Source organism: Grus americana, chromosome 22, assembly GCF_028858705.1.
Source record: "Grus americana isolate bGruAme1 chromosome 22, bGruAme1.mat, whole genome shotgun sequence".
NCBI lineage: Eukaryota > Metazoa > Chordata > Aves > Gruiformes > Gruidae > Grus > Grus americana.
In genome coordinates, this window is record NC_072873.1 from 2,563,060 (window position 1) to 2,575,325 (window position 12,266).

Sequence of the window (12,266 nt, forward strand, 5' to 3'; positions counted from 1 at the left end):
CGAACCACCAATAGCGAGCGGAGAATCGCCGGGAGGCCGCGGCCGTCGCCAATGGGAAGAGGCGGGAGGCGGGAGCAGCGGCGCGGCGGGGTCGTGTGCGGTGCGGCAGGAGCAGCGGTGCGGGGCCTGGCGGTGTCTGTGCAACCGGCGCCATGGTGAGCGCCGGGGCCGGGGGGAAGAGCTGGGCCCGGCAGGACGAGACCCGCGGGTGCCTGGGGGAGGCGGGTGGGCTGGAGGTCTTCCCCGTCCCCGCGGTTGTGTATCCCCGTCCCCGTGGGCCTTCCCTCAGGCCCGGCCGTGGCGGGCGGGGACCGCGGGTGGCGGGAGGCAGCGGCCGTGAGCAACCCGCTGTGGGATGGCCCCCAAAAATGGAAAAATTAAAACCAAAACCGCGAGGGAGAGCGGTGCTGGCTTCACCCCGGGGTAGCGGCGGCCGCCGGCGCTGGGCTGAGGGCGCAGGGACCGGCCGAGGACCGGGGGTACCCGGGGTGCAGGAGGCCCCTTCGGCCTCACCAAGGAACCGGCGCGGGAGGCGCACCCCGAACCGCTGCCCGCAGCCCCGGCGGTACCTGCTGACCTTCTCTCTTCCAGTCTATTATGTCCTATAACGGGGGGGCCGTAATGGCCATGAAGGGCAAGAGTTGCGTGGCCATTGCTGCGGACCGGCGGTTTGGGATCCAGGCGCAGATGGTGACCACAGACTTCCAGAAGATTTTCCCTATGGGAGAAAGACTCTATATTGGATTGGCAGGACTGGCCACAGATGTGCAGACGGTGTAAGTGAGACTCTTGCCCGCCCGTGTGTTCCCATACTGAGCCTGTAAGAGGCATATTTACAATAAATAAAAGGGGCAGCTTATGTTGAGCATAAATGTCTTAGTTTATTTGTGGAGAAGGGTATAATAGCTGGGTGCCAGCACTCCTTTTCTTGGTCTCCATTCACTGGGAGTTGGTTTTTTTTTTAAATAAAACTGCATCTGATTTAAGATCACATCACCACTAAGACTTAACTTCAGGTATAAAAGGAACTGCATCTGGAGTACCTACCTGCCTCAGGCATGCGTCCAGGAGCCGGTAACTCAGTGTGCAGTAGAACAGTTCAGATCTGGGTGAAGATGAAAGAAAAAGGACCTTGCTTCTGCTTTAATGCCGATTCTGATCTCTTGCAGTGCCCAGAGACTGAAGTTCAGGCTGAATCTCTATGAGCTGAAGGAAGGAAGGCAGATCAAACCCCAAACTTTTATGAGCATGGTTTCCAATCTGCTCTATGAGAGACGGTAACTGTCAAACAGCAGAGTCACTGTTTACGTGTTGGTGAAGGCTGGGGTTGTTGGAGTTGGTCTGATTCTAGAGAGCTGGGAGGTTGGGGAGGGCTCTGTAACGACTGCTTGTGGTATGGCAAAAGGGGACTTCAGTCTAGTGATGATGTTATCTTCAACTTCCTTGCAAAAGAATATTGAGTATTGTTAAAATAATCCTGTAGCAGTACAAGTGCGTTCTGTTTGCCATGCTAAAACCATTGCAAGGTGCTTCTAGGGTGACCCGAAAGGTCCCCCACCAAAAGCACCCGTGGGACGTTTTCCTCATGTGGATATTGACGTGGGATGTGGAACGGCATCACGGTGGCTGCTCTATGCCATGTTGTTCTTCACAGGTTTGGACCTTACTACACAGAACCAGTCATTGCTGGGCTGGACCCCATAACACACGAACCTTTCATCTGCTCTCTAGACCTGATCGGCTGCCCGATGATAACCGATGACTTTGTGGTCAGCGGCACCTGCTCTGACCAGATGTACGGCATGTGCGAGTCCCTCTGGGAGCCCGACATGGTGAGTGAGGTGGCCAGGCTCAGCTCCGATTCTTGGATTCAGCCTCCTGTTGTTAACTGGAGAACCCGAGATACGCAGGTTGGATGAAAAGCTCTGTGCTTTGGTACTTCCCAAAGGAGCTCAGGAGAACAAAGGCTGTAGCTTCTAGCAGCCCGCAGGAAAAATCTTGTGGCATCTTGGATGATACTTTGGGGTTTGAACAAAATCCGGTGACTCAACATTGAACTTTGGCTTCTGTTCCTCAGGAACCCGATCACCTCTTCGAAACAATCTCGCAGGCCATGCTGAACGCAGTGGACAGAGATGCCATATCTGGAATGGGCGTGGTAGTACACGTAATGTAAGTGTTGCGCTCTTCCCCTGCGGAACAGAGGTAGAATTTAACAAGCTGTGTGTTAAAGTTAGTTAAGGCATTGGTTTCCAGGGTATCCCTAATCCTGCTCCCTTCCAGCAGTATCCGTAGTAATGTTTTGTCCATTCTAAGTGTTTTATTCCTCATGGCTACTCTGTGTTGCAGTTTGTGGCTGTTGCATGAACTGCAGGAGCCGTGGGAAGTTAATCCTAGAGTTGGACTCTTGTTGCACAGGGATTCCTTAGCTGCATTCCCATCGGCATTCAGGAGCACCTCACGTATGGGTACCACTGGCCAAAAGGATGGCTTTTGCCATCAGATGATCCTGCCTGCACTAGCAAACAAACTACCTACGCACGCTGTGACTTACTAACAAAGGGACAATCTGTACGTATGTGTTAAATGCAGATTTACTAATAGTCTTCTCTCTTTCCCCCTCTAGTGAAAAAGACAAGATCACCACCAGGACCCTGAAAGCTCGCATGGACTAACCCAGCGCATCTGCTCATGTGTTTCACATCCCGCTCTGCTTGGAACTTTTTTAAATAAAACTCTGTATTGTAGTGAACTTTCCATTTCTTGAGTCTGAACACTAGGATTAAGTTCTCATCTCTAAAGCTGTCAGAAGGAGCGTGGGTTTTACACGGTAGCGGAGCTTACCTTTCTCTCTGAGCCACCTATGCTAATCTCCCTCAGTACGCCCATATGCGAGTGACTGAGCTTCAGCTGTGCCCCAGGGACTCAGCAGCATCTCCTTGTCAAATTTAATTTGTTCTCATATCCAGGACTATTGGTAAAATCAGTTCTTACTTAAAACCCCCATTTTACAGGCATGTATAGAAAGACCCTTCCAGTTGTGGTTAATCTAGGACTTAAATCGACCACATACCTCATGGAGTAACAGCTGATGATTAGAACACTTTAAAAAGGACAGCAGTAAGGAACAGATGTACACAAAGTTTTAATTTTATTTTTCTCTGGTTGGAGACTCATCTTGTAACATGCATGCATTTCAAAACAGTAACAGTGTCTCAAACTGCTCCTAGCAAACAGACAAGCACAGAGGACTTAAAATTCCTATTTAAAAAACAGCAGTGAAAAAACCTAGAATGCTTTTTTTTAATAGTTTTAGATTAAACTTAATTAATTTATTCACATTTTTTCAGTTGCACTGATTAGCCCTGTCCACCCTTGTGACCTGCGTGTAATACGCTCACTTGACACAACTCAATCCAGCTGCATGTAGCATTGTGCAGCTAAACAAAGACCAGCACAACTTCCGAGTGGTGAAAACTGAAACCACTAAAAATGATGGATGACCAGCAGTTGGTTCCCCGAGCTTTGCCATTGCTATTACACGAAACAGTCATTTCAAAGAGCAAGGAAAATCAGTAGTGGCTAATACGGATACTGGAGAACGGCTCTGCAGAAGTAGGGGAAGTTTGAGAGGCAAACCTGAAAGGGGGCATTAAGACACGGACGGGGAGAGGATAGCTGTTTTGTTTTTAGAGCTATTTTAAGGCCGATCTGTCTCAGATTGGTTACGCAGTGTTGCAAACCAAGTTTAGGACAAGCACGCTGACTTCTCAAAGGTTTGTACCACCTCGAGGTTAAACGCTTGGACCTCCGTGCAGCTTGAAGGGAGGCATCTATGAAGACTGCATAGTAGTTGCAGGACTGGGAGGAATCCGTCGGCCGAGGCTGAGACAACCCCTACCAAACACGGCCCGTAACTACAACACAACCTTGCTCCGTGCCTTTCTTGGGCTAAGAGGTGAGTCCCCAGCTGACATCCCCACTGAAGGCAGCTGTGGCAGCGCTCTGGAGGGGAAAGCGGGAGCTTCCTCCCAGAAAAGAAGGCTCAAGTGTCTTAGTGTTCTTGCTGATTACGATAATCCAATTCTCAGATGTGGGAGCACAGCCTCATTTATGCAGGAAATCTGGAGTCACCTACTACCCCAGAAGTTCTCCCTGTGATACATTTCACGATGGCGGCTTTTATAATTAAAACCAGGTCAAGCGGAGGCGTGTACGAGAGCAGAGGGAAGGATCCCACCGCTCCTTGCTGCGGAAAGTGAACTCCTGCTGACTTTCCCCTTACATACAGCAAACACCAGGTCCCCTTCCTAGTGCTGACACAAAGGGTGGGTGCTGCCCGGTACCTCCAGAACATGGGGTTCCTGTGAAAGGGTGACCCAACGTGTTCTCGAGTGGTTTTTATTGCACTGTTGGGGCAGAACAGCACCCAAACTGCGAGTCCGCACTCCGCCTTCCCTCTCCCACTCTTATTTATGCTGTAGGAGCTATCTCAATGGGGAAGATGTAAATTCTAGGTTGAAAGCAGTTTTTAGTTCTTAAATTTGGACAGATTAGGCCCGTGTTCAGAAAGAGACACCCTCAATACAGGCAGGAACACAGACCCTGCCGCTTGCTTCTCACACAAACTCACCCTGCCTTTGGGCACTGGAGACACTGCACACTAAATTCTATTTTTTTTTTTCCTTTTTGAAACTCCAGTTGACCAAGGAATTGCACCGCAATTTCTTGAAAAGTCCTGTGCTCTGATCAGGATCTGAGTGATCTGCCTACCTACTGCAACTCTTTCAGCTGAGGGTGGTTTTCAGTCAAACGCACTTCAGTGTGAAGTGTTCCGCAGGGTACATGCTACAGACAGAAATATCTACATTCAGCAAACTAGAACTAAATTCACACCAGAGACATACAACAAACTAGCACAAGCAGTTGTAAAACCAGAATTGAAAGGGCTGGATTTTCCTTTTAAATACTTGAGTTAAAAAAGTGACCTAAAACAAGATTAAAAAAAAAAAAACCAACAAACAAAATGAAACAACAACAAAAAAAGTCCCTTTTAAAAACAAATCAAATATTTGCAGCTTCACTTCTTATTCTGGTAATAAAAATACTGTCTAGAAACAAAAATTAGCATTTTTAACATAATGCTACCTCTCAAAATGTAAACAATATACAAAATGCTTATGTTAAACAAAGTTACATACCTGGGTAATACATCATTAAGTGAGAAAATTGCATGTAATTACTTTAATACACACAGTATGGCAACTTGACAGAAGTGGCAGAATTGGGGAAGTGCTAAAGTGAATAGAGTTTATGGGGCTTTTCATATCACTTGAGCCAGAGCCAGCCAATTTAATTCTAGCAGGAGTTCGTTTGGAGTGGAATAAGAAAATACAGTTAACTGCTCTTAAGCCCTTAGTATTATGACTTCTGTAAAGACTGCTGCAGGAACTAACTGCATTTTAGTTTCATTCCTGTGTATGAAATTCAGTGAATGAGACTATTGCTCCTAGCTATGCCAACTTCACTCTTCTACTTTCTTTGGGTTGTTTGTTTTGTAGTGTCTCATTGCAGGATGTCTGCAGTTCACTAATTTCCTTCTCTCTTCCTCCCCGCTTTTTCTCATCTTTTTTTTTTAATACATGATTTAAAGATAAACAGTTTTAAAGGTACAAGCTAGTTTCCCAAAAGGAGAACGGCAAACTTACCAGGCCAAAGTTGCAGATTCAATGCAGATTTTTAAAACTGTCAAGAATAAAAAGTGATTGGTATTTAATTTCTAATTGATAGTAAACTTAAGTGCTTATTGTTTAAGAGAAAAGCAACCAATATAATGCCCACAAAACTAAGCTGATGATACCCTCTAAGTCCTCCCTTTTTTAAAGTATTCTCATAGCTGCATTTGTTTTGTGGCTTTTCCAGCTACACATCTTAAGACATAAGACTCTTCAGCCTCCCAGACAACGGTGTGTTAGCCCCCACATCGCACGGTATAGGGACTGGACTACAGCGGCAGAAGAAATTTGTCCCATGTCAAAGGGAATGACCCATGAATGAATAAAAAGATTCATATCCCATGATGACCCCTTATAGTAATTTTTGATTTCTTAAAGACTCTATTTACAGTGCACTCTTATGGGCTGAAACTTTAGCCCCCTTTTGTCCCCTTCAGAGTTGAGACCTGTGGGATTCACATCACGAATGTGGGTATGAACATAAAAAACCCCAAGCCCACATTCAGAATCCAGACCAGAGCTAGCATTAGTCTAGGGAAATTACCAGGATGTGATGAGCACCAGTTATCTCTCAAAAGGACCAAATTCCACACAGCAAACTGTAGCACGCGTTACAGCACAGGACAGACATTCGAAACAGCTTATTCCCGAAACAAAGGCATATGTGAAAACAGTTTCAAGGCAGATAAGCAACATGTTTCAACTGCAAGAGGTTTGTTCAAAACGCTAAATCCTGCTTAAAAAGAAAAAGAAAATTATAAAAAGAACCAAAAGATCTGTAACTGTTGTGCAGCAGAGCTAACAAAACCCAAAGCAAGTCTGACAAGCTTGGCTGTGAAAAATATTACAAGCATTCTGGAGACAAAACAGGACGTTATTCAGTCACGCAAATCAGTTCCAATTCCTTAGGGGGGGGGGAAATAATCTGGCGCAAGTGTTCAAACATTTCCACTCCTTGACTGTCGCTCTAGAGAGGCGTATGGAGCAGAGAGGAGTAAAAACAATCACAGCTCAAGTCCTGAGTCCTCCTGAGCAGTGAAACTTGCTCCACAGTCACAGCTCCCAGCACTCCCCACTGGTAGCGAGTCCAATTCCTTCGTGTGCAAGTCACATTGCCATTTAAAAAATACACCAACTAACCAAAGAACCTCTGTCAGGAAACAAATTCAAGTACCTGTTGCAGATCGGGCAAGTAAGGAAGACTGAACATTAGCTAGATTAACACTGGCAGAACTGCAATGTGAAGCTGTAATCTAAGAGACACGGCAATTCCTGACTGAGGTGCAACAGGGAAACGTTCCAGATAGTGAAATACTATCCCATATCTACAGGTACAAAATGCTATTTTTTTTTTTACCTCTTTATGTTTATGAAATCTTCATAGCTGGCCAATTTAAAGCACAATGGGTCCGAGCACATTATCATCTGAGGTTGTTCAATGCCTCTACTACTTCTCACACTGGTTGTTTTTTTTTTTTTTTAGGTTCTAGAAGTTACACCTTTTTAAGTGATCATCTTTGGTAGATGTTCATTTCCCTTGTCTTTCTTGTGAATCAAGTGCAGTTACAAAAAAAGTTTTTGTTACTTAAATTAACCAAAAAATATAAAGTGTCCCAGTCTGAATTTACCTAAAGTTCAGCGACTCCTCCTTATCAGAGTAATATTTTCCATCCTTGAAATGGTGAGCTATTTTCCTTCCAATTCCTACCAAGAGGGAAATAAAAGGGCTTGTATGTCTTTCTGGTAAAGACAGTCCAATTAAAAAAAAAAAAAAAAAAAAAAAAGGAGTAGTGTGTGGAATCAGGCACTGCTTCACTCCTACTGAACGTGATCTAGAGCGACCCCTTTTATACAGTGCCACGTATCATATCCCTATGGGATTCTCTTGATCAGAGAGGAGAAAATGTCATTAGAAAGAGCAGTGCTGAAACAATGCACTTTTCTTGTTTTAAAAAGCCCTCAAATCTATGTCTGGGCACTTCTGTAACATAAAAACCCACTTTTCCACCTGGGTCAAGTGGACTGTTGGAGGGTGCACCTAGAATTAGTTTTCTCTTAAGTCACACAGTGCCACACACTCACTCTTGCACACACGCACACACGCACACATGCACACCCCACATGCTGCTACAGTGTCTGTTTTAGTGTCACAGGCTGCATTCTGTTTGGAAGTAGCCCCTCTTCTCTTCATTTCTCGCTGAAGGCTGAAGACAACTATGTCAGGATATTGGAGATAAATTCATTGAAGCGTTTAGAGTACTGCTCTGGGTTCACGGTGGAGATCTCTGCCCCAGCCTGCAAGGCAGAGAGGAGAGACAAGTCATAACACCCTCCTCTAAGGGCAGAGCATGCAGCACTGCAAAGGGTGGAGGAGGGAGGACAGCAGGGGACAATCATGTCAGCACAGCCTGTCTCTGCCGGGAAAGATCCATAACAACTTGCAAGTTCTGGGAAAAAAAACCCCAACATCTGTAGAGGTCTAGAGAGATCCTGAAGGAAACTGATTTTAGCTCCAGCTGGATCTTCTGCAGACCACTGAGTCAAAGCATTGGATTTGTTCCCTCATGGTTTAGAGGAGATTTGGAAGGAACATGAAAAACTCCATGTCCCGCTAACCTGGGCTGTTTTCAAGCCCTTTTGGGGAGTTTAGGATTGCTGCCAGGGAACAGGACTGGCCCCAGGAAGGGGCAGGGTAGTATGTCTCCCTGCAGACAGTTCTTTCCTGCTCTGTGAGGCTGTTGGTGCCACACCAGAGAAATCCAGCACCTTCCTAACTGGGATGTAAATGCAATGCATCTCCAAAGAACCAGAGGGAAAGCCTTTCTGAGACAGTCTGAGGAGACAGTAGGTGAGGGAAGAGCTGTTCTTGGGCACAAGATCACTGGAGAATTGCCATACCGATAGAAAACTCAGTGTCAGGAGACACCGCACATACGCACGCAGGCATGCAGGCAAAGCAGAAGCCCCAAAGCCCGTCCTCCCTGCGGGTGGCAGGCTGCTTACCCCATGTTTCACTGTTTTGGCAGCATGTGCAGCTTTCTTCTTCGCATCGTATGGCGTAAGAATGTCTATAATGGCCATGAAGTACACTTCCTTCTTGGGGGCACCTAGCAAGGCAAGAGAGTTGCTAGCACACCCTGAGCTGTGAGCAAAGCCCAGCGGCACCCCCCTCCTTACAAAATACACGGCAGATCTGTTTTGATGCAACTAGCAGAGAAAGCAAGGCAGCTGGAGGCTGCAGAAGGGCAGAGAAGAACGACTGGAAACAGCACACCAGAGGCCCACACGCTCTCTGAACATGCCACTGCTCTCCAAGCATCACTTCTACGCATTCCAACTCACACCATCCGCAACAACAGACTGTACAGCAAAGGAGAGACACTCGGCAGGGTCCCTCTCTCTCCGTGGACAGTCCTCTCACTCCATTTAGCCCAGCCAGACCACAGGACACCTCCTCTGCCCTCCAGACCTTCTTCAGGGCAATATTCCATGGTACTCACTTTCGTGGCTCTTCATGGCATAGACGTCGACAGAAGGATCGAACTCTCCAGGCCCAAAGAAGCGAGGGTAGTTGAGGAGATTGCCAGGGCTGTCAGGGGGTGTGCCATAGGAGGAAATCGGGTTGCCTCCAAGACCATCGTTCTCACACTCCTCATCCTCTGCCCGATCCTCCACTTCCATCTCTTCCTGCTCTGCTCGGTCAACATCGTGGATCCCAACCAGCAAACTGTAGTCCATAATCTTCAGCTGAGCTAAAAACTGAGAGAAAGTGATGAATGAGAACAGCAGCATTCACGTGGGATCAGACATCCTCAGTCCTACACTGCCAGTATCTCCCTGAATAGAAAGGGCTGTAGTGAGAGCTAAACCCTTACTAGATTCCAGAGAATCTATACATAAGCTCTATGCCCACTGCCATCAGCATGACCCTGGCTGTAATTGCTTGACTGATCCAGGAGTGACTTGCTTTTCAGTCACTGCTGCACCCCTTGTGCCAGAGGCCACAGTGAGGATCCAGTTATAGCAGACAGAGTAAAACCTGTCCCCCAGGAAACTCTACCTCCACATCCCGCTTCAGCTTTTCAAGGAAGTTCTTTTTACTCTCTTCTCCAACATGCAGCTTCTGACCCTCATTCAAGAAGTCGTTGTCCTTGAACGTTGGGAGATCCTTGGCCTGCAACAAAAAAGCCTGCATCAAATTCTCCAAACCCCTGCTTCCTGGGGGAGGGCTGGTACACTGATCCATTAGCAATACGTTGATTGCACAGAGACTGTGATTGAGTGGGGGGCTGCACCAGCGTCTTTTGCCTGTTTTTAAGGTGAAGTGGCTCATCCTGACCACTAAGTATGAAAACAGCATCAGGCAGAGCAGTTTTTGTCAATGAATCCATGTGCTGAGCTGTACCTAAGGGGAAACTGAAGTGAGACACAGAGAGCAACTCAACTTTAAAGACTGCCGGGAAGATGTGCTGCAGGCTGAAAGCTTGACAGCTGGGCTCCAGCCAGAGACAGTCCAACCAGCTCCCAGAATAGAAAAGAAATGCGTTTTGTTGGCTTCTGATTGGGGGGGAAGTCTTGAAAAAAATGCTTCTCTCCCTGAAGACTTGAGGAAAAAATTAAAACTGCTGCTTTTCGAGGAATCTGCTTGCAGCAGGCCCTGAGGATTTCTCAGGGACATGGAAGAACATACAACCCCTTTGTGCAACTGGGAATTAAATTATTTTGTTCTTAGAATGATATATGAGTGTATGGTGGCTTTATATAGATCTACTATGAATGGTCTGAGACAAACTGCATAAGCAGAAAAAGCTAGAGAGTAAACAGCCAGCAAGCCGGGGACACTCGGGCACAATGAAGCCATGCCTTGACACCACAGCATTTGGTGTAAATGGGAGTCCCTTGGCTCATGTCAGAGATCTAATTTTAGGGCAGGCTGGAGTAGACTTCGCAGTCCCAAACCTGAAAATCCCACATGTGTGGGCAAAACATGTAGTACCATGAGTTGCTGCTGTGATTTCAACAGGACTTTTCATGGCTGCATCACAGCCAAAGTTTTGCAGGGGCAGGATTCCGAGTCGTACATTCCCCTAATGGCACCAGAAACCAAACTTACAAACAGGCTGAGATATGCCAAGAATCTGAGAGGAGCTGGTCTGGTTTATAAAGCATCTGTTGCAAAAGCTAACTGCTGACCTGACTCAGTTTGGTACACAGGGAGCGCTATGAAGAAATCCTTCCATAAAGACACCATTGCACTAATGTGGGTTTTGGTACTTGTGGGATTGTCCCCCAAGAAGTTCCCCCCACTCCTGGTAGTGTCAACATAACAGGGCAGGGGAGGGCAGCACCAGATCTGCACGATTTCTTCCTGAGCAGTTACTGGGCACAGCCTGAAAGGTGGGACAGAAACAAGTTATCACTCAGGCCCCGTTTAATATCCCCTGCTCAATACCCCTTTGGAAAAGGGAAGTCAGTTGCATCCCATCTGCTTCCAACCACCAGGAGGAAGGAAAGGCTGGCCAGGAACAGTCCATACCTTCTCTTTATCACTTGCTTCCCTGGATACTGTTGAGCCCTGATAAAAGAATAAAGAAAAGAGCATTGCTGCACTATGTGTCATATTCCCAAAGAATTCATTGACACCATTTAATTCCTCCATGCAGAAAAATAATGAAAGTATTTTTAAAATCAGTGCTCAACCCCTTTTTCATGCCTGACATAGCCCTACAGATCTCCCTGGTGTAGTGTAGACCACTTGGGATGGGGGAATGGAACAACATTTGAGCTTCAAGTGAAGCCCCATCCAGAGCCCCCAAAACCCGATCCCCTGAACAGAAAGCAAAGCCCAGAACCTTGTCAAGTAGGTGTTACAAAGACCAGCTCCCACCCTCCCGGAAAAGGAGCTCAGCTCCATGACTGCCCTCCAAACACTCACCTTCAGGTCATATTTCCGGTGCACAGTCAGCCTGTGACTAAATACGTTTCTGGTAACCACCATGTAGGTTTCCACTCCATCCACGGTGAGCCTGTACATGCCAAGAAACTGGGGCAGGAGGGTGTTCCCATGACACTCCACTATGAACTGGAGGAGAGCAGGGAAGGGAAGGGCAGAGAAAGACGGTATTGTCACACAAAACCCATCTCTGACAGAACACAAGCTCAGCAAGAAGCTGATAGCGAAGCCTCCCGTTCCAGACATCTGACACCGATGCGAAAGGAAAGGAGACTTGCACATGGCTCCTAGGGTCTCAAGAAAAGCAAGTTAGGGCATTGTAAGAATCTTCCAGCCCTGAGCTGAGACAGAGCATCCCGTGCACCGTGCACGTGTGTGTGCACGTCCAGCCTGCTGTAATAGGCTAGGCTTGTGTCTGTCACCCAGTCTCAGCAGGGCAAGTCTGTTGTTGACACTGGCTAACTTCACTTCTGGTGGTGATGTGAGTGTATCTGAAAGTGAAGAGCAGATGGACTGAGAGATAATGTGGACCAGGGTAGAACATTTCCAGCTGTCCCACTTTGCCCCCCCTTCCCTGC

At 47.0% G+C, this 12,266-nt stretch overlaps 2 protein-coding genes across 8 annotated transcripts in view; one reads left to right on the forward strand and one right to left on the reverse strand.

The window, feature by feature from the left end:
• On the forward strand, positions 1 to 2,752 carry PSMB3 (proteasome 20S subunit beta 3). Its single transcript, XM_054801986.1, has 6 exons — positions 1 to 155; positions 592 to 776; positions 1,170 to 1,277; positions 1,655 to 1,832; positions 2,078 to 2,172; positions 2,627 to 2,752. The coding sequence occupies exons 1-6, from the start codon at positions 153 to 155 to the stop codon at positions 2,673 to 2,675; spliced, it is 618 nt and encodes a 205-aa protein (XP_054657961.1). The 5' UTR covers positions 1 to 152; the 3' UTR covers positions 2,676 to 2,752.
• PIP4K2B (phosphatidylinositol-5-phosphate 4-kinase type 2 beta) overlaps positions 862 to 12,266 on the reverse strand; it is a 27,294-nt gene continuing 15,889 nt past the window's right edge. Inside the window, exons 5-12 of one of the 7 annotated variants that reach the window (XR_008573946.1) lie at positions 11,671 to 11,817; positions 11,272 to 11,310; positions 9,796 to 9,909; positions 9,236 to 9,494; positions 8,739 to 8,842; positions 6,280 to 8,030; positions 5,709 to 5,745; positions 862 to 2,192 (exon numbers count right to left, since the gene is read on the reverse strand). Coding sequence is in view for 1 of the 7 variants with exons in the window: in XM_054801975.1 (XP_054657950.1) it covers positions 7,950 to 8,030; positions 8,739 to 8,842; positions 9,236 to 9,494; positions 9,796 to 9,909; positions 11,272 to 11,310; positions 11,671 to 11,817 (744 nt within the window). In the remaining 6 variants the exon portion in view is untranslated. Of the gene's footprint in view, positions 2,193 to 3,134; positions 8,031 to 8,738; positions 8,843 to 9,235; positions 9,495 to 9,795; positions 9,910 to 11,271; positions 11,311 to 11,670; positions 11,818 to 12,266 lie in introns of those variants that run through there. The other 6 variants (XR_008573945.1, XR_008573944.1, XR_008573942.1 and 3 more) reach the window with 6 other exon arrangements.

Excerpts from the sequence above, each read along its gene's own strand:
- PSMB3 (XM_054801986.1), top strand. Across the intron at positions 1,278-1,654 it reads AATCTGCTCTATGAGAGACG|GTTTGGACCTTACTACACAG; the intron begins GTAACTGTCAAA and ends TGTTCTTCACAG. Across the intron at positions 1,833-2,077 it reads CCCTCTGGGAGCCCGACATG|GAACCCGATCACCTCTTCGA; the intron begins GTGAGTGAGGTG and ends TCTGTTCCTCAG.